The following is a 27716-nucleotide window of genomic DNA, read 5'->3' as shown; positions in this document are numbered from 1 at the left end:
AGTTTTTCCTAAATTGCTTTTTTTAGGGGTATGTATAGTTTTCTGTGCGACTGTGTAATAATGTTTTTGATCACTTGAAAATCATTCAAATTTGTTTCATTATTGTACTGAAAAATACAACTCTAAAAGTATTATTTGGTATTGAGTACTAAGTACCCAAATACTCAATACTTGAAAATAAAAAACTAGTTAGAGTGCTACATTACTTACGGCTTAGCCGAATCTCATATACCAAAGAATGTTCTATATATCCGAATTTCTTAGCCGTGATAAACATAACGTCACCTAAACTGTAAAATAACGTAACATAACTTTTCATAAGTTTATAGAAGAAGAAAAACATCTATATCAAATTAATTACAATTACTAATGTTTTCAAAGCACACTTTTGGACACCTTTTTTGTACTCTTCAATTCTCTTTTAACAAAAGCACACTTTAGGCTATTTGTATTACTTTATTTTGAATTGTTGTTTTCTAAAACCAAAATAACGTATCATCAATACGTATTTAAATATAAATAAAAATATATATTTTTATTTTAATTACTAACAACTACTTATTTAAACTAAAAAAATTTACTTCATTTAATATACATAAAGACGGAAAAAATCATTCAATTGCAACAAATTTATTAAAAAATATTAGGATAGGAAATTATCTCAAAAAATGTAAAATACAGTTTTTTACTCAAGACGTATGCGTTATGTTGTTTAAGAAAAACGTGCACTTGATGATACCTCGTTTTGAATTTTGGTTATAACATAGTTATTTTGGATAGTAAAAGTTTAAAATTTTGTACACGAAATAATCGTAATCAATAATAAAATCAATATAGAATTTTTTGATGATACATTGCTTTGCGTTTTAGGTGACGATATGTATATCGCTGGCCAGGTTTATATCTGAGCAAAACTGAAAATTTGACTTTTGCACTAAAAATGTTATCTATTTGGAGCGAAATTTGTGTAGATACCTGTATAAATTAAACATTTATGATGGATAAAGTCCATAATGGACCGATTTCAGCCAGTTTCTATAGGCTTCGTCCTTGGGTCGAACACATTTAATGTACCAAATTTTGTCAAAATATCTTCAAAATTGCAAACTGTACTTTGCGCACAAGGTTTATATGGACAGCCAGCCAGACGGTTGGACTGGCATTGTTGAATCGATTCTGAGTCGATCGGTATACGTTAACTAATATTTTTGGACTTTACAAACATCAGCACAAACGCATTATAGATTTTCGGTGATTTTTTAAAAAAGGTGAGGTGACTAACCTTGAGGGACCACCAACTGCCCCCCATTCCGCCTACGAAAACATCTCAACTCCAACCTTGTGATATAACCAATAGTTCCCGACATACCGATTTATTTCTAAATCACTGTGGAACGTTAAATAACTAGCATTCCATTTCGTTAAAGTATATAACTCAATACAAATTTGACTATAAAAATATGTGATTTAGAACAAAAGTACCAAATACTCTCTTGCCTACTTGTACATATGTAGGTAACCATAACTGTTTTACGTGTATAATTTTAAGACTATCATATAAACAAAAAATACAATTTGCTACATCTCTAGTCCCTATTGTATGATGATCAACATTGCCACTGAATTGAAAAAAAAAATGTTCAATATTTTATTTGTTTATGTATGTTGTCAGGTTACGATTTAGCAGAATGTAGGAAAAATAAGAACACACAAAAGATTCTAGACATCTTTATCAGCAGTAGAAAATAAATTTAAATTTTTTTTGTTCGAATTTTCAGAATTTCTACAAATCTTTAGATTTGATTGAATAATCATGATTCGATTTCTTACAAACCGATGTAATTATTTCACACAACTTTCATAAATTTTATTGAATAAATATAAAGTTTTAAATATTTTTATTGCAATTTTATTGCTGTTTAAATATTAAATATATTATTGCTGGCTCCCTTAATTGAATAACCAAATGTGTATGTGCGTTTTAAACATTAATATGGATGTGCTGAATGAAGTACTTCTACAATAAATACTCTCTTCGAATGATAAATTAACTTTGTGTGTGTGCACTTGTTTGTTTGTGATGGTAATTGCAATGGAGGTGTTGTAGAGGTGTATGTGAGTGAGTGAGTGGGAGGATGTGAGTCAACATGAAATAACATTGAACAGTTAACAAATAAATACGACTACAAACAAACATACACATGTATGAAATATGTATGTATGTACATTAAGGTGGCCCTTATTTTGCACTATCCGAAATTTTAAAAAAAAAAATTGATTTGTTTCTCGAGTATAATAAATGTTAAATTGCGTTAAACATTCTGAAATGTAATTAGGTCATAATTCCATAGTTTTCCCTGAACAGGACACTAATACCCCGGTTTGCGTCGGTTTCGAAGTTGCGTCCTTTTAAAATTTCTGTGATTTCGAAGTCGATTTTGTTCCAGTTGGCGTTGCTTGGTTTCGAAGTGGCGTCGTTAGTGGTTCGATTTGCACCGTTTTTGTTTCAGTTTGCGTCGCATGGCTTCGAAGTTGCGTCGCACAGTGTAAGATTTTGCCATTCTAGGGAGACAAAATTAAATATCTTGGAAAAAAAGAAGCTACACGCAGAGAAAAAATATAATTGGGCATGGTTACTATAACCATTTAAATAGTGTTACAAGATTTTAACAATATTATAGTCACAGTAACCATTTACATGATTGTGGTAACCATAATATGATTTATTTATGATTCACATGATTGTATCAACCATATATATGGTTACAGTAAACAAATATATGTTTGTGGAATAATTTTATCATAATATGTTGTTCTCAGATTATGATAAGCCTTAAGCCGAGAGCACCATAATATGATGAGTCCTTCATCATATGAATGGTTGTCACAAACATATATTTGTTTACTGTAACCATATATATGGTTGATACTACCATGTGAATCGTAAATTAACCATATTATGGTTACAACAATCATGTAAATGGTTACTGTGACTATAATATAGTTAAAAAACTTGTAACAATATTGAAATGGTTACAATAACCATGCCCAACTATATTTTTTCTCTGCGTGTAGACTTATGAATTTAGTTACAAGGTGTTACTAGGCCAATATGTACCATTGTCAAAAAAATGGGGAAATTGGACTGCCACGCCCAACTACCATACAACTGCAAAAATTTAAGTCTGATATTATTCGCGTTGGATAACCAAAAAGTAAAAAAGCGGCGAGTTTGTTATAAATAAATTGCGAAATTTCAATGTTTGTGTTTAACCATGCAAAAAAAAATCACAAGTTCACGTTTTGTTCGGTTTACCGCTTTCCACCTTAGCTTAAATCTAATATACACATTTTAACAAAAATTTGTACTTGCACATAATCAATATCAGAATTAGAACTACTTACTACTGCTTATTTTTCACACAAATATGATTTACGGAACGGTCAGCCTTTCATTTTCGGGTGTTTTAAGCCATATATGGTATGTGGTCTTATCACTCATTATTTGTTTTTTTTTAATCCGCAGATAATTTTATATGTGCCTTAAATTAGGTACTTCAGACGATCGTTTAAAAATAATTTAAATAAGATCATTTAAAAAAGCGAATAAGTTGAGCTTCAAAACAAAAAAAGAATCGTTAAAAAATTTCATTCCAATAAAAAGTTGTTACACGCTTTTAAAAATGAGCAATTTCATGTAAGTGTTTTTGTTGATTTCAATTCACTCAAAAATAAAAGTTTAAAGTACCGTTATATTGTTATTGTTGACAAATTATTCAAAGTTTTTGCATTTTCTTATTTTATAACAAGAGCTCTTTCATATTTGTAAAAATATTTACGTAAATTGAAACTCAAAAAAAAAGACTTTTGTCCAGCTAGATTAGCAAAATCTTACACTGTGCGTCGTTGGTCCTTCGATTTGCGTCGTTAATATGAAAAAGTTTGTTAAGAAAAATCTATTTTTTCACCAAAAATTATGAATCTAGGAACCAATTAAATGAAAATCAATACAAATGTATGAAAAATCGTGCTTCGTTTTGGTTTGCGTCGCGTTTTTCCAGGCCCAATTAGAGACGCAAACAGGATTTAGTGTATTTATTTAATATGGGTTAAAGATATATATTATTTGTGTATGGTTCAAAAGAGTACAAAAATTTATATTAACAAACAAATTTCATTTAATTTATACCTTTAATAATTTAGTAGAGTAGTGTAGAGGTCTAACTTTGCTGTATTGGGTTAATAATATCTTAGAAATTTATAATTACAAACACGTAAATAAGCAAAGAAACAGTCTGAAATTACATAAGGACTGAGATCGAAAAAATCTTAACATACATATATGTTAATAAAAATGAAACCACTAAACTTACAGTTTTGATTTTTTTTTATTGAAATTATTATTAGAATTTACAAAATAGTGATGCATTTATGAACCTTTTCCGGAAACACTTCCATTAAGGTTTTCATAGTTCTTTCTGTCACTTTGTTCGAACACGTAGTCCATCTTCGTTTAAAATCTACCACACTTTTGGACACCTTTTTTGTACTCTTCAATTCTCTTTTAACAAGAGCTCAATATCTCTTCACTGGCCTTGGTTGCAGGCTGTTTGGAGGATTTGCCTCTCTTGGTACAAATACTACATTATTTTTCTTGTACCACTCAAGACCTTGCTTACCATAGTGACAGGATGCCAAATCATGCCAAAAATAAGTGGACACATTAAAAATGGACACATTGTAAATTTCGGCATTTCCAGAGCACTTTGTAACAAATGTTTGGCTTCTTTTGCCGCAACTGCATATTGCTTGCCAAGCCAAGAAACTTTTGGGAAATTTTCTGCTTTTGGGTCCTAAACTTGTCTACAACATTTCTCCCGAGCATGAGCAACATAAAAATATTAACCCGGAAGCTGCGAAAAATTGTCCATACCTACGATTTTAGCAGAGTTCCTGTCATGAACTTTTTGAGCCTTGTATGTTTTTAAACCTGCATTGGCTTTAACTTTTCGTACCAAATAGTTCAAGTACTGAACTAACCGGGCTGCTTTCCTACTGGATGTATTGAGAGCTCTTTTGAAAATGCTTTCTATTTATTGGCTTCAGAAACATCATGTGGAGCATTCCTTCTACCTGAATCAGGTTTTCTATCAACGGACCAGTTCTACCGATGCTGTTTAATAACATTAGAATCAGTTTGACGGCAGACCTCTGATTGTTTGGCCAACTGATTGTTTTGTTGAAAATATTTAATAATTTTAGTTTTTCTCGTCACTCATTTTAATCATATTAACAACAAATGAACATAATTGACACTAAACATGCTTTACAAAGGTAACTTGATAACAAAAAAATACTTGGTTAAAAAGTTTTAATGCAAAACGTGTGTTAAGGCTTTTTCGATCTCAGTCCTTATTAGAAAATATTTTAACAAATTTGCGAACAAATGTTAAATTTCTTCGAAATCCGCTAATTTCAAATCGATTCGTTGTAAATCATTATTAAGCATTTAATAGAATAAAACTATTTTTGAAAATGTAAAGTCTGGAATTTGTGATTGGTATGGAATTTTATGATTTTTGTTTGTTATTGTCAGAAGTATTGAACATTTTATATTTAAACATCTGTGGCTAAATACAAAATCTATTTTTTTTTCATTATTTAATTTTTTTTTTTGAAAATATTGATACTTTTATTTAAATCTCGAAACTTTAAATAAAATGTGCAAACTCTAAACCTTATCTGATTTTGCTTAAATGTTTAGAATTTGGTTTTTAGATGAGGGAGAACAATTTGGGACATTCTACAATTTATAAAGTGCAAAATAATGGCCACCCAAATGTACCTAAAAAACGAAGAGTGCTGGATGTGATGTGATTATGGTATTGGTGGTAAAGTGTGTTCTGTTAAGATGATGATGATAATTATCATTATTATACATATATACTACTACAAGTAACAACTCTACTACTACAAATTAAAAAAAAATTATACAATAACAACAAGAACAACTATGTGCACATTCTAAGGACAAACAGAAGTTGTGCATTTAAGATTTAAAACAAAAGAGCCCCTTTTTTATATTAAACACAATAATACTTTTCAACATCATTTACAGCTAGGGTTGCCAGCCTGGCTGGACTTGGCTGGATTGTCCAGCTTTTTTGATGCCTGTCCAGTTTCAAGCTAAAATATCATTTGCCCAGCTAAATTGAAATTTTCGACAATAATATCTATATTATTTATTACTTCAAATTTACTACTAATTAGTACATACAACTATTTTAGCTCTTGAGAATGGCTCCAAAGTTAACAGCATTTCGCCTAATGAACTTTTAAGACTGAAGTAGAAGACTTTTTAATAACAGCGGTCAGCTATTTAGAAAATGTTTTTTTTAAAAAATAGCATTTTTAAATTTAAAAAAAAAACATATCACAGTCCAAAAGTGACACAACTCAAAATTTTAATTTTTCAGAAATCGAAAATAAATATATACCAATTGAAACATAATGAAAGACATTAGTGTTTTTTTAGCCACAGTTAACAACAACAAAATACACTGATATCTTTTGTATAAATAAACAAGTGTATAGTGCATAGTTTAAGCGTAAAATTCATTTTTCGGGTTTATATAACCCGAGAAATTAATTTTGAGTTGTGTCACTTTTGAACTGGGTGTGCGATATTTTCTTGGGAAGATTTACAAAAACTTCCGCAAAACCTTCAAATATCTGAAGAAATAGATAACGATAAACTATACATATATCGATTAATGCAGCCTTCGTGAAGTTTATAAACAAATACCAAGAGATTTGCAAATGATATGGTCCTATTTTTTTTACCAAAGGTGAAAGGAATGAATTCGAGAATTTAAGAAAAGTTGTATGTTTCGTATTTTCAATACCAGTAAGCAAAGCTTTTTGTGAAAGAGGTTTTACTATTTTAAACAATCTGTATACTAAAGAAAGAAAGAAACCGAATGTCATTCGACCTGATTGGAGCTGAAATATTAATACGAACAAATTTAGAGGAAGTTTGTAAAGATTTTCAAAATTGTTTACAAACCTCTAGGTTTGGAATTGACCAAAATCCGAAAGCTCAAAAACGAAATAAAGTGACAGTGTTTTTAGTATTTAATAACACTGTGCAACAAGAAAATCTTTCCCGAATGAGACCAACGGGAAATGAAAGTAGATACTTAGTATACCAAAACCCCCAAAGGGTTATTAAAAGTTAGCTCATGTTTTAAAGTTATTCGCCTTTAAAGTTCAGATTTTTTGAGTAAAAATTTTTCATATATATTTTATGAATAATCTATTGAAGTAAGTCAATATTTATATAAAGTAATTTTAGTTGAATGTTCTAGTCCTATATACTATATACTTAAAATTCATTAATTTTAACACTTTTTGCAGATTTATTTTTGTATTTTTATAGTTTTTGGTACTTAGATACGCAATTACCAATTTTTGGAGAATTGCTGAATATTGCTGTAAAAGTATTGAGTAGTGGGTATCGTGTGTCGAGTATTTGCCATATTGTTTGAGTACTCAATACTCAAAAGTAGTTACTCAATACTTTTAGACTTGTATTTTTACAATTTAATTTATTTAAATTTAACGGTTATGGTGCAAAAAATGCATCTCTACTATAAATACAACTCAAATCAATATTAGCGTAAAAAATTTTCAAATCAGAATAAAATATTATTAAAAAAACTGGAATAATAGTTAAAAAGTTCAAAATATTTATTGATATAATCTTGTAAACCTAAAATGTTTCTAAAAAGCAGTGATGTCTGCTAATACATTACCGAAAAGCAGAAAAATATATCGTTTTTAAATTTAAAAAAATCCGTTAAAAGTTTCGAATAGTATTGAGTACCCAAACGAAAAGTGTTGAGTAGTATTGAGTAATCAAAAGTAGTAGAATGTTACAGCACTATTGTGAATGGTCCAGACATTCGGAAGCTGGTCAAAAATAAGGAATTTGATAATATTTTAAATTAAAATAAAGAGGTTATTGGCGGGTTGTTGGGTAAAAATAGGTCTGACAGCTATCAGAGATCTATTAACGCAATTATGAATGATTTTTCTAAAATAGGCGTTAATATGTCGCTCAATATTCATTACATACATCATCATCTAGACTACTTCGGTCAGTAACTAGCGACCGAATCAGATGAACAAGGTGAACAGTACCACCAAATTGCAATGCCATTTGAAATAAGGTAATTTTTAATATACATATATTTTTTTTTTCCCAATACATTTTAACACAAATTTTGCAGATATCGAGGAAAAAAGTCTCCCGATGCTGTATTAGCGGAAATTTGTTGTTGGAGCACTTGCATTACGATGATGAAGGAGAAGAAAACACAGGAAGTGAACTACAAAATTTGTCTACTTCAAATTCTGGCCTCGAACTATATAAGTAGTTCATTTTTATATAAACTATGTAAAACAAATACAAATTAAATTTTAAAAATCAAATATATATGAAAAATTTTAACTCAAAAAGCTGAACTTTAAAGGCACATAACTTTAAAATACGAGCTAACTTTTTAAAACCCTTTGGGGGTTTTGTTTGATGCACAGTGCATAAATATGTATATGACGGACTGAACCAAACAAGTTTAAGTTTAGTTAAATAAATTTTAAGAAACGAAATGAAAATATTTAATTGTGATTCTAAATTTTTAAATAATAACACACTGCTAAAAAACACTTTTTGTAACAACTTGAAAAGCGACCAAGATTTTGAAACACCCCCAAAATTTTGAGTTATTTTGAAAAAACTGTTTTACGTACTACTTTAGTACCTCTAACTCATACAATTTTAGACCGAAAAATTTTAAACAGTTATGGAAAGGCAAGCTTTCAAACATATTTTTTTTGTACAATGTTTTAAAAAAAATTGTATATAGATAAAAACGAGACATTATTTCTTAAAATCGGTTTAAATTTGCAAAAGTTCGAAAAAAAATTACTTGTAAATTAGAAACTCTACAAATATTTTACTAAAAAATGTATTAATCAAAAAATGCACGTCATTTTAAAGCGTATTAAATTTTCTTTCTAAACCCGTTAAAAAATTAAAATCGGACAAAAGCTGACTGAGTTACTGGTCGATAAGTTGACAAACATCTGTTAAAACGGGTTTATAGAATAACTTCTGAATTTGAGAGTGTTCTCAAATTTTTAGACACAATTTGTAATGTACTCAACAAGACCTATAACTAACTCTTTGTCGTTTTCCAAGTTTTTTCCCTACTGTAGCACCGTGTAATACATATGTTGATTACAATGGATAAAAACATATTTTAATAAAAATTATTTACATAAAACCAAAGTAATTTTTTTAATGTCCAGTTTTTTTTGATTTGTCCAGCTTTTTATACCCCAATGTCCAGCTTTTTGCAAATCTTAATCTGGCAACCCTATTTACAGCCCCAATATACAAGGACAAATGCTTACAACACAAACAAAATGCAAATCAATGAGTTTTTCCAACGAAATTAAGGAAATAATCAAATCCATTTTATAAAATTTGCCCTTTTCAAGTGTTTTTATTGTACAAATAATTAATGATTAAAGCGAACGAATGTCTTCAACAATTTGCCATTAATACGAAAATTGTTTTATACAAAAAGAAATACTTAATAATAATACAATAATAAAAAATCACTACAAACAGAAATTCTAAAAATTTTACAATAAATAACAAAAAAAAACTAAAGTTTTATGAGCGACTGTTTACCAGGAATTTGCTTGTGGAAAATAATAAAACAACGTAAAAGGAAAGGGTGCTCTTAACAAAAGAATACGTAGAAAATAAAAACGTTTAAAAGAAACTAAAGAATATTTAAATTTTGAAATTAAAAAACCAATTAAGTTTCAGTGTTTGTTTGATTGTTATAATCTAACCTCAGTTTCGATGATCTTTTCTATGTACTCGACCGTACGCAATTGAGGTCGTCCTGTTATGGGACATGGCACCTCTTCTGTACGTCGTACAATCTTTTCATCAAGTATTTTCTCTCGTTCACGTATTATGACCGGACCATCGCTAGACTTAATGGCAATTTTTGGAAAAACAATCTTTTTTGCCTGCTTTATAAAATAAAATACATAAAATATAAATTAATTGTAAAAAATTACAAAACGTTCTGCTTTTCATGCTATAGAAAATGACAAAAGAAATTATTTATAATCTAAACACAAGTCAAATAATATCTAAAAGTAACTTAATGCGAGTATTTTCACCCAGAGAGACTAGGGAACAAAAAGAAACCAGATTTTTTTTTTCGAATTCGAAATAAAATTAGCATAAAAAATACTAATTTGCATATTAAAATCAAATTTTCTGCTACTAAACAACTTTGACGAAATTTAATTTAATTCACAGTAATTAATGTAAAAGTTTTTATAATGGAAATTAAGATAATAACAACAAACATCATCATATAAAAACAAAGACCTTTTGTGGCATTGTCCCAATTGTGTTCTTATTATTTAATTACAAATTGTCAACTAAGTATAATCTAAACGTGTAATTTGTGTGCGATTCAGAGAAGCGAGAAATTTAAATGATTAAATTTCTAAAAATTTCAAACCTAAGTATTTTACAATTAAGTAAATATTCTAATGAAAGACTGCAATTGAAAATCACTTGAAATTTTATTAGATCTTAAGACTGTTTAGATACTTAAGACTGCGCAGTGGGGCAGAATTAAAATTTTATGGAAATAAATCTGGCATTTCTAAACGTGGGCGTAGCCAAGTTTATGTTATTAAAATGAACCCTACAAATGCTCCAGGGGCGGCGCTATGGGGGTTCAAATTAGGGTAACTTCGACATGTGAAATTTTTAAACACGTGCCATTTTTTTGTTTCCCATCCGATTTGAACAGCAAAAATGTACCATTTTTTCAATTTTACAATTGAAAATCGTTTATTTTTGGATCCATAATTTATATTGTTGTGAAATCCTTTGTATATTATTGGCAATTTAGTTGTCTAACTAACAAAAAAAATTTGAGTCCATTCGGTCTAAAAGTACGACCTATAAATAAAAAAATATTAAAATTTCAATTTTGAAATGCCTATAATTCGGAAAGAAATAAATAGACCTAGCCGAGCGCTTTCCAAAAATATAAAAGTCTTTGAAGTCGAATGGGAAACAAAAAAAATGCAAGTGTTTAAAAAATACTACTTGTCTACGCCCACGTTTAGAAATGCATGATTTATTTTCAAAAAATTTTGATTCGGCCCCACGTGGACTTTGGTATTTACATATTAGTTGGATTTACTTTTTTTTTTTTAAAAAAAAAAATAAATTTTTTAAAGGAATTTACATAACTTCATTTCAAATTGTGTAAATATTTGGTGATAAGCTTAACAACTATTTTCAGCTAATGTTTATTTAATCCAGTAGCCTAAAATCTCACTATATCTCCTCCAAAGTAATGTCGTATAGTAGTTACAACTTATTTATATTAGAGATCACGATGTTTCGTAAATTGTTTTACCAATCTGAACTTATTAATTTGAAAGACATTTCTCTTTTAAAAACATGAAACTAATAAAACAAAATCTGTATCATAATTTTGTATTTTGATTCTGTTCTGTTATTTTCATTTTCTTTATTATTAAATACTTCCTTATGACATTTGATTATTAAGTATTCTGTAAAAGTCAATCAATAAATATATTAACTTCCTTTAGCATTTAGTTCACCCACAATTCTAACTAATAAATGACATTAAACTGAAAAATAAACTGATTGGTCATGTGCAGAGTTTTAAAGGAATTTGTTCAAGTTTTACGGGAATGGAACTTTTTAAATAAGGACCACAACTACCAGCATCAGCGGGAAGTAGGTCAATATGGGCTTTATAATGATATTAAGTGACCAGCAAATTGATAGACATATAGTGAGTTACATTGAATTAATATTGAACTCGTTGGATTACAACAAGATTACAACAACTCATATGATGTAATTACCATCACCGAAAGCAATATATATACCACTTAAGTTTCGAATCAACCATCTTATCAATCGATCTGTTAAGCTGTTTGTTGGACTCCAATTACACTATGCTACACTAAACATATGGAGGGGTTATTTCCCAATACTCCTTTTTTGGAAATGGAGATACATAGGCAATCTTTCAATATATCACGAATTCCACCAAAGAACACAGAAAGAAATATAAGTTTTTGACCTTTGGTCTTGCGATATTGGCCATATTCTGTAAACACATACTCTTTGGAGTCCTTTGGACATTTCCATTATTAACCTTTTATTTCAAAAACTCACGATTTTATTCACGATTTTTTTATGAAGCTGTAGGCGATTTTTTTGGAATTAAGATGCATTATTACACAGGGCAACAGCAAAAAAAGGCTTGACTAACCATTATATAGATTTGATGCATCATGGCTAACTAAGTACAACAATGGTAAAATTTTAAAAAAAAAATGTTTAAGTCAAATTATAAATTTTGTTAGACATTTCTCCACATAATTAATGAAAACTCAAAAAGGGTTAGTCCGATATTATTAAAATAAACTTAGAAAAGTTGAGCGTTTCAATCGACTAAGTAGTTTCGGAGTTATAATATAATTGAAGCAAAAAATATATTTTTTACGTGAAAATAACAAATTTTTTTGTTTTAAAAAAATCATTAAAAATCGAAAACGGCAGAAATTGTTCAGATTTATTGCTTTATTCACAATTAAGTGAATTCGCTGGAGAAACGTCTATAAAAATAACAATTTTACTTTTTTTTTTTTATTTCATATTTTATTTATTGTATCTTCACAAAATAATGTGAACTATCAATAATTTGTTCAAATCTTAAATCCAAATATTATTTTTTATTTACGTCCCACCACAGTTGGACGAAAAATTATGTTTAATTTATAGATCCTATCATCAGCGCAGGTCTGTTGAATTCCTTCTTCTTAGTCGGATGTAGCCATTACTTCTCATTAATGTTCGTGCAAGTGGGTTTGGGTGAACTTCTAACTTTTTCAAATATGACTCCGCTTGTTTTTTAATTTCATTTTTCACCAGGGAGACACCTAGGTCCTTATGAATGTTAATATTTCTCACATACCAAGGCGCTGCTGTTATCATTCGTAATATTTTATTTTGGAATCTTTGAATTTTTTCAATATTAGAAGCTGAGGCCGTGCCCCATAATTGAATTCCATAGCACCATGTTGGTTTTATTATTGAGCTATACAGCAAAAGTTTGCAATCTAAATTCAATCTCAATTAGCCAATTAGCCAGTAAATTTGTAGTAATTTTAACTTCATTTGAGTCAATTTCGTATCTATATGCTTTTTACAATTTTACTTAAACATTTTTTTTTTAAAAAAACCTCTCCATAGAATTTAAAATTTGGACCATATTTGTACTACTGGAACCATCCAAATTGTGTAGAGGTTTAAAAAGCCTCTAAAATTTTTTCGATTATGTTGTCCTGTGTTATCTATCAAATCGCACACCCAGTTCAAAAGTGACACAAATCAAAATTTTAATTTTTCAGAAATCGAAAATAAATATATACCAATTGAAACATAATGAAAGACATTTGTGTTTTTTTTAGCCACAGTTAACAACAACATAATACACTGATGTCTTTTCTACAGATAAACAAGTGTATTGTGCATAGTTTAAGCGTAAAATTAATTTTTAGGGTTTATATAACCCGAAAAATTAATTTTGAGTTGTGTCACTTTTGAACTGGGAGTGCGAAATGTACATTAAATCAACAATATTCGACTACTTCGTCATAAAATACGATTATTTAAAGTAACAAACAGCCCATGTTAATTTTCATGATTAAATCGTGAATACGTTTCGAGATTTTCGAAATTTAAAAGAATAAAAATTTAAAGTTTCAAGGGACTCCGAAGAGTATTTGGTTACCGAATGTGGTAAAAACCAGAAGACTCTAGGTTAAATAGTTGTGTATTTTCTGTGTTCTATTTTGTCTATTGGTAGCAAGTGGAGGATTTTTTTTCAGCTTCACTTTTTCAATCCAAACAATGAATATTTCGTCACCATTGAAACAAATCTGAATTAAGAATTGAGATTTCGTAAAAGTTTGTTAAATATTGTGCAGTTTGGAGAACGCATAGGGTGGCCATTAATAAACAAAAGTTGGATTTTGGCCAGTCTCACCTCTCACTTTGGTGAACATTGGTAAAAAATCCTGAAAAAATTTTAGGTAAATAGGTTGGGGTTAAGCCGCAAGCCCTCTGAAGTTTTCAGATGCATTTACAAGGGGGAAAATGGAATTTTTTCAGTTTTTATAAAAATGTTGCCATTAAGAAATTACGTGTGCAATTTAATTTAAAATAATAGAAATGTGTATGTAATTGCCGTTCTAATGACACATAAAAAACAGAAATTGGTTACAACTTCTAGAACAAGAAATGTAGAAACAAAATTAACATATTTTGAGAAATATTAAAATAAAAGCAAATTTTTACTTAAAAAATATCCATATTTACTTGTGTGTGAGTTTTTGTCTTCGTAGGATACCGTTAACATATTCGCAGATATGACCAACAAAATTTGTTTTTTAACGGCAGTTTCAAAACTCCATTTTAAAATTTTTAAAAATTTCTTTTTAAATAATTTCAGAATATTTTAATCATCTCATTTGGGATTTATTTAGAATATAATAGGGAATAAAAATATGAAAAAATTATGAAAATATCTCTTATAGTTTTTCCGTACCTGCGATTTAAATTTTGCAATTTTCGAGAAAAACAATTTATTTTGCCGAATGAGCTCAATTTCCTTACTGTTATGAATTTTAAGTAAAACACATTACTAAAATTGGAAAACCTTAAATCGTGAAGGTCAAAGGTCAAATTTTTCAATATTTTGAATTTCTAATTTAAAGATGAAACTTAAGAAAAATATAAAATGAAGTCTAGTATTTACAACAACAGCACAAAAAAGGAAATTAACCCTTAATAGCACATGGGGTCAAAATGACCCCGAACTTTTAAAATCAAGGGTTAATTTCCATTTTTGTGCTATTATTGTAAATACTAGACTTCATTTGAAGTCTAGTATTAATAATGGCAGCACAAAAATGGACAATAACCCTTAATGCACAACTTTTGTTTATTAAGGGCCACACTAATGATACACTAATCAGTATCGCCCAGAAGAATAAGATTATCTGTATGGTTTCCTGAGATGCAGAAGAGATTTTTGCAGCAGATTTCCTTAAATTTGATTTGAATTTCCAAAAAAACTGTAATCAACTTTGAATAATAAATTCATTAAAACTCTGTACACATGTCAGTATTAATACTAAATGAAAATTTAATCAAAAACAATAAAGTTTCCCCTGAAGATTTTGATGTAATAAAGGAAATATGGAACAAAAAATATGAAAAAAAATCAAATACAATTGTAGAAAAATACATAATAGTTGGTAGTAGGTTAGTAGCATTAAGCATTATATAGCACAAGTAATAAATTAAATTATCGTTTCTCTGTTTTATTTTAGTAGATTTGATTAAAATTACGATAAAATATTGAATATAAATGTTAAAAGATATAAACTAAACTAAAACATTTGACACACATGGAGTGATTACAAGTTGAGAAATACTTAAATGAGGGGGGAGGGGGACACAATAAAAAGAACAGACAGTAGTAACTAGTTAGTAAATACACACAAGTAAGTACTCAAGGGACAACTATGGACTTGTTATTGTAAATATTATTATTATTATAGTAAGCGTTTTCAAATTAAAAAATCATACTAACCTCTGTGGGTAGAGTCTCAGTCAAGAGATCATCGGCTATTTTTGTCATATTTTGTATGACAGTTTGGGCTTCTACAGCACCCTTTTCCAAAGAACGCAAACGGGCAGCACGCCATGAAGCACGTTTCTCAGCACTATGTTATTAAATAAAAAAAAAAAAAGACATGGGAGTTAAAATATATATTTTCAAAAATACATGCAAACATATGTATTTAAATAGTAAACCATTTATTATCAACTATTTCAAATGAAAAAAAGCTAATTAAACCAAAACCATTAATTTTTTTTTATTTTTTTTTTTAAATTTGTATAATTACTGTAATTGTACTAAAAAAAAGTAGGTATTTACAAAAAAAAAAAATATTAACGAATACTAAGTGTAGCATACAACAAAATATTCGTACAAAATATTTTAAATTTACTTTTGCTTAACTAACTAACACCTTTTAGACAAAGTTGTAACTTAAATTTTGTACAGGAAATCAAAGTGTCGTGTAATTTGTGTGAGTGAAAGAGAGATAAAAAAAAGAATTGAAAACTAAACTTATAAACCGCATAATTACAAAAAGTACATCAACAAATTTACACAGAGATTTGCGTGCCAATCTTACATTTTTGGTAGATACATTTAAACATTGACTTTATAATAGGCAAATTGCTACAAAGTTTTCATAGCAATTTAAGTAATATAAAAAAGCTTACATTTTTCACAAGACATGTTCTATGTTTGTAAATACACATGTAGGTAGAGCTACTACTTTTGTAACAACTAACTACCTGTCTACCTACCATCTGTAATTGCCTCTGCTCTGGCATACATTATATTAGATTGAACTACGCTGTAGTACTGACATACATACAAAAGATATTACGAGTATTTGATATTAAAAAAGAATATATATGCTTACCCTTGGATTAGAAATTATACGAACAAGTATCTATCCGACTAGGGTGTGTACGACTATAAGTGTTAATAAAAATGGCATGATATCACAGTGTATGGTTAAACTATCTGGAGAGATACAAGTCCTATAAAAATATAATTCGAAAATGTATACATTTTTCATAACGAGCATATGATTCGAATTTCAGACAATTGCTGAGTTGTCTGCAGATGCTTTTTTCAATGTGTTGCGCAACGGAAGTTGTGCAGTAGATTGCTCCAAAAAAATGAAATTGCGAATTTTGACCGCCCCCTCTAGAATTGTTCTATGTATTGTAGAAACACGTTGTGTAAAATTTACTGGTGCCGCAACGACACTGAAGTTTTGAGGTGGATTTACAAGTGGAAAATTTGCAATTTTTTCAGTTTTTGTAAAAATGTTGCCATTAAATAATTACTTTTGCAAATTAATCTAAAAGAATCGAAAAGTGTACTTAATTTACGTTCTAATGAGATATAATAAACAGAAATTGGTAAAAAAAATGTTAAAGTTATTAAAAAATCGCCGGGCCATTAACGTGTCTCAGGCCACTAGAACAAGAAATTTGGGAACAAAATTAACACTTTTTAGGAAATATTAAAATAAAAGCTTATTTTTACTTAAAATATATCCATATTTACTTGTACATGAGTTTTTGTCTCCGTTGGATACTGTTAACGTATACGCAGATATGACCAACAAAATTTTAATTTTTTTACCGGATGTATCAAAACTCCAATTTCAAATTTTTAAAATTTTTTTTAAACAAATTTCAGATTTTTTTGATCATCACATTGGGATGTATTTAGAACATAATATGGAATAAAAATATAAAAAGTATGACAATACCTCAATACAATAGTTTTTCAGTACCTGCGATTTAAATTTTGCGATTTTCGAGAAAAACTAATTTTTTGTTATGGCGAATGAGCCGAATTTCCTTACTGTTATGAGTTTTAAGTAAAACCTATTCAGAATCTTATAGTCTGAAATCTGAAAGTTTTACTAAAATTGGAAAACGTTAACCCTTACATCGAGAAGGTCAAAGGTCAAATTTTTAAAAATTTGGAATTTCTCATGGAAACATAGCGAAATGTTATTTATTTTTGGGCCGATTTTGATGAAACTTAAGAAAAATATGACATGAAGCCTAGTATTTATAAAAACAGCAGGAAATTAACCCTTAATGACAACAAACTGGGGGGTGAGACTGGCAAAATTCCAACTTTCGTTTATTAAGGGCCATTCTAATATATATACAGTGGTTGACAAAACAATGAAAACTTTTCCAAATATATGTAGCCGAAAATTTAAAATATTTGTTTAAAATAATTTTTTTTTTGTATTTTACTTGTATAGTTTTATTTATATAAATTAACTGAAGAAAACAACATAATTAATTATATTCTAAAAAAAGGGAACAAAATTAAAAATATTCACTATTTCGCTACTGACAAAACAATGGAAACTATTAAACTTTTGCAAGAAAGAAGTGTAAAACGAAAATAATATTTAAAAGAACGATGTAAAAAGCATCCTGTTTACAGTTATTTTATTTTTAAATTCTGGTAATTTTTCACAATTTCTTTTTCTAAGTTTTTCGCATAATTGTTTTTTTTTTTCAAAGTTAACGAAAATGGCTAAAATTAAGATTTGTGAAGACTTAAAAAATAAAATAATTAACGATTTTAAAGCTGGGTTAAAACATATATTCAATAAATAAATCAGCAGTTTCAAAAATTGTAAAGAAATTTCGTGAGACCGGTTCTGTAAAAACTCAACATTTAGGTGGAAGACCTCGTAAGACTACTCCTAGACAAGATAATTTAATAGCGAGAGAGTTCAAGAAATTCCCAAAAAATAACTCCTCGAGAGGTTGTTAATAGCCTAAAATTATAAATAAGTACCCGAACAGTTAGTCGCAGGGCAAATGAGGCTGGTCTTGGTTGCTATCGTCCTGTGAAAAAACCAATAATTTCTAAAAAGAACCGTTCTGTTTGTCTACAATTTGGCAGGGATCATTTAAACTGGTCGATACAGAAATGGAATACTGTCCTCTTTTCAGACGAATCCAAATACATTTTAAGGGGCAGTGATGAGAGAACATTTGTAAGATGACCAAAGGGAAAAAGATTAGATCCAAAGTACACAAATAAGACTGTAAAGTTTGGCGGTGGCAATATTTTGGTATGCGGATGTTTTTCAGTTTTTCATATTATAAAAGATACCATGACAGGTATAGGATAAAGAACCATATTAAACGATGTTATGTATCCATACGCTGAGGAAAATATGCCCCTAGTTTAGGGTTGTAACCGAGTGGTTATAATCCAACGAGGTACGCGTTTTGAAGTGGCCTGCCCAATCGCCAGATCTCAATCCCATAGAAAATCTATGAAAAATTGTAGATCGTAAAATAAGGACCCAAAATTATACCAGGAAGGAAGACTTATCGGAGGCGGTTATAAGGGAATGGCAAAATATTCCAAAGGAGACTATTGACTCTTTAATTGGTTCAATGCATCGTCGATGTGTAGCAGTTATAAAAAATAAGGGATACCCAACAAAATATTGAGTTATTGCAAAGTTTAGACCATATTTGTTAAAATAATACCTAAGTTTCCATTGTTTTGTCAATGCCGTAATAAAGAAATATTTTAATTTTGTTTTCACATTTTTTTGTTTTTTGTTAAATTAAGTTAATAAAAGTATACAAATAAAATACTACAAAAATGTTAAAATTTTTTAACAAATTATTTCTGATTTTAGGCCACTAATGAAATATTTGAAAAAGTTTCCATTGTTTTGTCAACCACTGTATATATTCTGAAGATAAAACCCCAAATAACTAATAATGAGGACCTTTTCACATTTTTGATAAAAAAGTGAGATTCCAATTTGTTTTCTGAATATTTTTGTCTGTTCTTAATTCCGGAGATTACCGACAAAAAATTCCGGTAATCGAGTAGTGAAAAAATTGTAAAATTCTAGCATAATTTGTCCCGGGAATTCCCGGAGTAAAGACGTTATCTGAGAGTAAAACCGTAAATCACAAGATGTCATAGTTGATGTTACCTTTCTGGAATTTTCGTAAGCGTAGTAGCTCTACGATATCGTGGAAACGTAACCCTGAAAGTCGAATTCGGTATGTAGTACATGGACTAGCCTGTCTCTCTATTACTGGCTGGCCTGCTAAGACAAAAAATATTTTGTCGAGTTAGTATGAGTTTCAAAATATGATAATGGATGAGGAATCGAACATTATTGATCAATTGGAATATAATTCACATGAAAAATCCGACCAATATAACCTGCACTTACTCTCATATTTTGGTTGGATATTTCAAGATCAGATGGAGTGAAATAATTCCAAAGCCATTTTAAGAAAACAAATCACTTATATGGTTTTTCTAATCACTATCGAAAAATACTATGAAAAATCCTTATGCATCTTTGATGTTATAAACATAGAGGGAAGGGAACCGACTCAGAACTGGTACCCTGATTGGATGTTCGGTGGTAGTGATATTTTTATTTCCAACACACCATGAAAGGGATCTGTCACTTTAACATAGCGCTAGCATAATAGGGTGTAAATTGAGACCTTTAAAACATTCTGTGACAGGTTACGCAAGTAACTATTTTAGATATTATAAACTTACTAAACTGTTGCGCAACTGATCCAATCGACTCAGAATCACTTTCTCAATTGATTTATCGATGTTAGCCCATTTAACCTTGTGATCGGAATGGTTGAATTTGTAAGTCTAATAATTTGGACCTCCAGATTACGCCAAGTACGCGCTAACCGTGGCGGCCACATTCCCAAAATCATATTTAAACATTAATGCCATAAAATTATATAATGAATAAAGCCAATTGGATGTATTTTGAAAACATTTTTCTCTGTTTTATATCAATTTAAGTTCTATACCTCTATAAAGAACACCCTTTTTTAACTACGAGATTTTATATGACTATAACCATACCACTGTGAAATCCTACCTTCCGATATAAATTTTCAGTTTAAATATAACACTATTTTAGATATTAAACTGTCTAGAATATTTATTTTATTTTTCTTTTCTCATCCTTCCTCTATCGTCTTTTGCATGAGTTTTTTTTTGCGAGTGGGAGGGAGTGTTACAGAAACAATTACGTCGTACAACCACTTTTCATAAAGTTTCATGTTTTCAATTTCAGTACGATTTGGGGGGAAGTTGTGATGGTGTAATATTAAGGAGAGTCAGGCACAATGAAAGGGTTTCTTGTTTTTGTTTATTTGTTTGTTTGTTTGCTGGTACACATGGAGAGAACAACTTACTTTATCAGAGCTTTGCTTTTTTTCAAATTAGAGGTAGATGGGGGAGAGGTCTCTTCGGAGGAAGATGTGACGCCTGCCAATAAGGCGCGCTTTTCAGCATTTGCTGTACGCACTGGTATGCGACTAGAGGGTGTAAAAGCAGCTTCCGGTTCATGTTCTTCATCAACATTGTAGTCGAGTTCGTGTTCGTCTAATACTTCTTCATCTTCTTCGAATTGTTGCTGCTGTTGATGAGTGTACGTTTGTTGTTGCAGGTGTTGTTGCTGTTGTTGCTTTTGTAATAGAGCTGGTGGTATAACAACTTTAACCTTTGGTTTCGGCAACAATGAAGGTTTCGTTGTTTGTGCTGTTGTCGTCGTCGTCGTCGATGTTGTTGCTATTGTTTCAGATGGCACCTGTGTTACTTGAGGCTTAATCGGAACAGTTTTCTTAGATTCTTTTTCATCTCTACTCATAGCTGTTGCTGTCGATATTGTTGTTGCTGTTGTTGTTGGTATAGCTGTTGCTATTGTTTTCGCCTTTGTCTTTGTTGTTAGTGTTGCTTTTGGTTTTACTATTACCTTTTTAGTTGTCTTGTTCGCTATCGTTTCCAGTTTTAAATTTCCTTTAGATTCATCCTTTGCTTTGCTGTCTCTTACCTTTTGTGTTGGTGCTTTTAATTTTGAACTCTTGTTGGTTGAGGTGGTGGTGACGTTGGTGCTTGTTGTTGTTGTTGCTGTTGGCTTTAAGTTCTTAGCCGGGTTTATAGTTTTACTGCTTTGTAGGTGCCGGTGTTGTAAATGTGCATTAAATTTAATTTAGATGATATGGAGAATACATTGTTGTTGTTGTATTTGTTGTGCATATAAAACATTTAATTTGTTTGTTGTTGTAAACGAGTGATGTTTTATTAAATAACAATTTAAATTAACAATTTTTATTTTCAGCAACAACGAAACCGTTGGCGTTTTTAAATGTTGCATTGAATTGTTGTTTATTGTTTTAAGAAAATAACAAAAAAAAAAAAGATAAAGAAATCATAAAATAGAAATTATTAAATTTTTGATTGGCTATGAATTGGGTGAGTCTTTTGTTTTTTGGAGTTAGAAACATTTGATGTCTGATTATATTTTCTGATTTACTTTATGTCGGTGGTGGTGCATGATGTGATGATGAAGGTTCAATTAGTCACAATTAATCAGTTCCGATCAGATAAAGTGCAGAATATAATGTTGTTTTTAAATATGTATCAAGGAGCATTCCTTACAATTGTTATTGTTATTTGTATTGGTTTCACACATACACAGACAGATTTTATTATTAAAAGCATATTAGTTATAAATTTTTCAATTGCATTTGTTAAGAAATTTAATCACATTTATATAATAGTTCAACAAGGCAACTTTTCATTAATGAAAATTAACGTGTAAATCACAACCAAGGCCCAAATAAGATCACATATAAATAGTAACAATATGTTTGCTTAAAATTTTTATAAATAAAATTATTGAAATAAGCTCTAAAAATGCTTAAATATACATACATACGTACATAATATTGCTACATCGACAAGTATTGAAAAATATAATTTAAATTTTCTGAATAATATTAGCATATCGTCACCTGAACTGCAAAAGAACGTAACAACAAAATTGTGTTTTTAATGGATATTGGTACATCAAGGCACACGTCATCACAATTTTTTAGCCTTCTATTTTCAAAAATAATGATTTTATTTAAGAAGGAGAATCATATTTCTAACCACAACACTTTAAATTTTTTTATGTTTTTTGTCTCTCCTGTAAAAGTGTTGATAGGCACTTTTGCATTTTAGGTGTCAATTGGTACCGTAGATTATTAATATGTAGTTTTTTAAATCAAAAACAATAAAAAATACTTTCAGTTAAGCTATTTAGAGTTAAATAAACACTTCAAACTTAAAAAAAATTAAATTATATAAAATTTAGGTGTTATGGGACATTTAAAAAAAAAAATAAAATGTTTAACAGACCACATTATCAAATTCTGAAAAGTAATTAAACTGGCAACAACACAGCCCATATGTTGCTCAAATGTTAATGATAAATAAATGAAAATTTATTAAAATTCAGTAGGAGTGCAAAAAAATAACGTTTAAAGATGTTGCCAAAACCTCGTATACGCACGAGAACGTCGAGTGCAGGAATGGAAAACTTTATACATAATATCATATTTATTTTAATCAATGTGTTGTTATCAAATATTTCGATAGTATTTGATATTAATGCAATGTACCTAAAATTAATTCAATATGTGTGTATCAAAAGAAAACTTATTTCAACGATAAGCGATCTTTCAACAAGAGTAGTGCAGTACAGGGGCCAACTTGGCGATATACAAAATACCAAAATTTAGACCAACATGGTACCATTCAGGAATTTGTCGAGGAAAGCTTTTACCTAACACTGAGAGTCGAATGCGAAAGATTGGGTTTCAAACTTTATATTGTTCACTGGATGTACTCGGCGGTATTTTGTCTGGTGGAGAGAAAACACACCTCTACACTCTGAAAAGGTTATAGAGACTAGTCAGTCTTACTATTACTGGCTCCATGAGTTCCTGAGAATAGATTTTCGAAAGCGCGCCTTATATGGAGTCCTTTAATTCAAATTTGAATATTATGTTAGCTTGAAAACTATTTACTGTTAAAATAAGGCAAATAAGGTGCTAGTCAGAAACTTCAACATAGAAATAAGTTTAATATTGTAAAAATTAATCCATGTCAGTTGCAGAGGGTTAATCATTTCAAATATACTGCTTTCAATACCCTAATACAAACTAAATCAGTTCTTGTTCATGCGTCCAAAAAAATAGCATTGAATATAAAGAATTCAGCAAACCAAATAAAACGATCGGTAGTATTTGTCGAAAGCCTATAGTGAAAAATTCTATATTCAATATAAATTTCATAAAAGAAAGTTATGCAATTTTTAGACAGTTTTAGTTATTTTGCTATTTAAAAACTTTAATGGAAGGGTTTCCGGAAAAGGTCCATAAATTCATCACTATTGATTAGAACTATAAAAATAATCAGCCTTATCATGTAAGGCGTAGGCGTTTTACGACAACGACAGTTTCGTACTAGATTAATGAAACAGGTTGAATAATTTCTTTAACCCTCCGTTAGTCGCAATCATTTTCAATCGAGACTAGTCGCAATGTATCAAATTGATATCAGTAAAAAAAGCGCGTTTCAAAAATAATCTCTTCACTTTTTATTGCGAAAACATAAAAACATTATTAAATGCAATGTATTTAAAAGAGTAATACCAAAAAAAATGCTGTAAAAAAATTATTTTATCAAAAAATAGCTTAAAATTTATGGTGTTTAAAAAAATTTACAATAAAAAAATATTTGCCTGTATCAACCAGATCAGTTGCTAGTAACGGAGGGTTAATCTAGTACGAAACTGTCGTTGTCGTAAAACGACTACGCCTTACATGATAAGGCTGATTATTTTTTGTAAGTTTTAATAATAATTTCAATCACAAAAAAAAAATTAAAACTGTCGGTATGTTAAGATTTTTTCGATCTCAGTCCTTAGAAGCGCAACTCAAAATAAAATTATTAAAAATATTTTTTCTCTCCGAAATTGTATGCGTAACACAACAGCAAAATACATTGATTTAAGTGTATTAGTCTTTCAGTAATGCTTCTATGTATATTTTATTCAATGGTGGGTAATCTTATAGATTTTTTATAGGTAACAGTTATTGCAGAAATTGTACAACACCTTCAATGCAACTACCCAGCTTGGTACTGACCTATTTTAAGATCTATAGTGTCCCAAATATGCCTTACTGACGGGTCTAGTAAAATTTGTAAGTAGTACCGATGGGCTATCTCGACGATGTATATTATTCATATAAAATTCACTTCAAGTTTAGTATCCCAACGGAGAAAAAGTACTAATCGATTTTTGTTTTAAACCCACAATATAATCTGATTTCCATTCCTGGTTAAATGTAACAGTAAATATGTATATTTATTCGAGTATAATATGTACGTTGTCTCAAAGTTGAAATTAATTAAACAAACATAATTATATTAAAAACAGAAATATGAAATAAAACAAAATGATTTAAACTGACAACTGATTAAAAACATGATGTCGTAATGAAAAACAAATAATTTGTTTTAATTTATACTTGTAATGAAACCAGATAGAAAAAATAATATTTTAAGAGGCATTTGCAACGAATTTATAACGATATTCTGTAAGTGAATAGTTTCAAATAATGAACGATCTTAGAAGTTTATTAGAAAAATTAAACACTATAAGGGTGAAAAAATATTATTTTGAAAAGATTTCTGGTTTATTTTAAAAATCGTGTTTATATTCCTATGAACCATCCTAATGAATATTAAAAAAGTTGGAACTTTCCTACTAAAACTTACAGTTAGGCAGCGAACAAAAGATATAACAGTTTTGTACACAGCTACCAGTGTGCCTACTTAGTTGTCGTACTTTTTTCTTTAATAACATTCAAATATTTTTTGGTTTAATTTAAATTCATAACAATTTGTTTAACATACTTACAAATAGCGTTAAGTGGAAGTGAAAGAAAGTTTCAGTTTGTTTGTTTCACTTCTCAAGGACAAAAAAATTATAGAAATGTAGCGCATAATGTTCGACCTTGTGATACTCTACTATCCTTGAAGTCCTACATATGCTGGCATAAGTGATGAATAAAAATAAAGAATATAACAATTCTCTATAGTTAATATCAAATTCTATTCTAATTTAAACTGCATATATATGGTTGTTTTCTAATCCACTCTCACTACCTCTACTTTTGACAACTGCTTTTCCTTATGGTTCCAAATATTTGCACTCTCAGAACTCGTTTCATCCATATTTACTAAAAAGTAGAACATACCAACCCATCAAGCGATTTTAAGTAAAAGTAACAAACGACAACAACAAAACCATGAAACAATTTTGAATTAAGAACGGACAAAAAAAATCTAAGAAAATTTCACTTGAAAAGTTTACAAGTGAAACAACATGAAGTGCCAGACAACTATGTTGGACTTGGCTAAAGATAGCGAGAGAACGAGAGATTTCGTACAGAGGTGCGTTCATTTTATAGAAAAGTAATAAATACAGAAAGAAATTTCTTGCTTTTCCTTTTTTTTTGTTGGTTGGCAAAAGAAAAACTTTATAAAATAACGTGAAAATTGGAAAACATAAATCACTCAGGCAGAACTTAAACTTTATTTTAACTAAAACAAAATTCTTTTTCCTTTTTTTATGTTTCATTTCGTAAATGCTTTTCGGAAACTGCCAGCCAGGCATAGTTGCAACACCGGAGCGAAATTTCTGTGAGAGACAAAATACGACGGAGTAACAAATTAAAGAGTTTTGTTGCTAACAAAAAATAAGCATACAAACAAGAGTAGAACAAAATTTTAAAATATTTTTACAACTGGATTGTAAATTTATTTTACTGTTTATTTTTTTGTATTTAGCAAATAACTCTTACGTTGAATTTCGAAGAAAGAATTTAGCAAAAGTATGGAGAGAAGAGAATACATTAGTAAATTTAATTTAAAGTGCAGCGTTGCATTATCCTTTTAAAAATGTAAAACTGTTTGTCACAGCAAAAACTTATGTTAGTTAAATAGAGAGCATTCAGCTTTTTTGTGTAAATTTCTGAAAATATATTCAATATTTAATGGAGAATGAGATTGTTTGTAATTGAAATACATATGTATACGAAATATTAAATTTAAATTTATTGTTTTCATTTAAGAGTAACTCTGTAGTACAAAACTTTAGATAGAAAATACTGTTATAGACCAAATTTTCTATAGAAAATATCTTAGTAAACCGATTTTTTTTATAGAAAAATACTATTATACTAAGGGCTGAGATCGAAAAAAACTTAATACATGTTTTTCATTAAAACTTTTAACCCAAGTATTATTTTTTTTTTTGATCAAGTTACCTTTATAAAGCATGTCAGTTATTATGGTTAATGTCAATTATGTTCATTTGTTGTTAATCTAATTAAAATGAATGAAGAGAAAAAAGTGCGTACTAAAATTATTAAATATTTTCAACAAAACCCAACTTGGTCCTTCAAAAAGTTGGCCAAATAATCAAAGGTCTGCCGTCAAACTGATTCCAATGTTATTAAACAGTATCGGGAGAACTTGTCTGTAAATAGAAAACCTGGTACAGGTAGAAGAAATGCTCCACATGATGTTTCTGAAGCCAATAAATAGAAAGAATTTCCAAAAGAGCTCCCAATACATCCGGTAGGAAAGCAGTCCGGTTAGCTCAGTACTCGGACTATTTGGTACGAAAAGCTAAAGCCAATACAGGTTTAAAAACATACAAGGCTCAAAAAGTTCCTGACAGGAAATCTGCTAAATATTTAGTGGCCAAAGACAGACCATGGAAGTTGAAGTCATATTTTATACAAAAAATATACCTGCCGAACAATGGAGTGCGAAACGTAACGTATGGAACATTTTTCGCAGCTTCTGGGTCAATATTTTTCAGTTGCTGATGCTCGAGGGATTGTTGTAGAAAAGTTTAGGACCCAAAAGCAGAAAATTTTCCCAAAAAGTTCTTGGCTTGGCAAGCAATATGCAGTTGCAGCAAAAGAATCCAAACATTTGATACAAAGG

At 29.5% G+C, this 27716-nt stretch overlaps 1 protein-coding gene across 4 annotated transcripts in view; it reads right to left on the bottom strand.

Moving 5' to 3' along the window:
• The window catches only part of scrib (scribble), a 444246-nt gene that overhangs the window by 22294 nt on the left and 394236 nt on the right, over positions 1-27716 (bottom strand). For 2 of the 4 annotated variants that reach the window (XM_065515077.1, XM_065515079.1), the window contains 3 exons: positions 21059-21814; positions 15813-15945; positions 9928-10113 (listed from right to left, as the gene is read on the bottom strand). In XM_065515077.1, coding sequence (XP_065371149.1) covers positions 9928-10113; positions 15813-15945; positions 21059-21814 — 1075 coding nt within the window. The remainder of the gene's footprint in view (positions 1-9927; positions 10114-15812; positions 15946-21058; positions 21815-27716) is intronic. The other 2 variants (XM_065515081.1, XM_065515078.1) reach the window with 1 other exon arrangement.

This window comes from Calliphora vicina, chromosome 1, assembly GCF_958450345.1.
Source record: "Calliphora vicina chromosome 1, idCalVici1.1, whole genome shotgun sequence".
Taxonomy (NCBI): Eukaryota; Metazoa; Arthropoda; class Insecta; order Diptera; family Calliphoridae; genus Calliphora; species Calliphora vicina.
The sequence above is the reverse complement of the archived record's forward strand: the minus strand, read 5'-3'. Positions and strand labels throughout refer to the sequence as shown.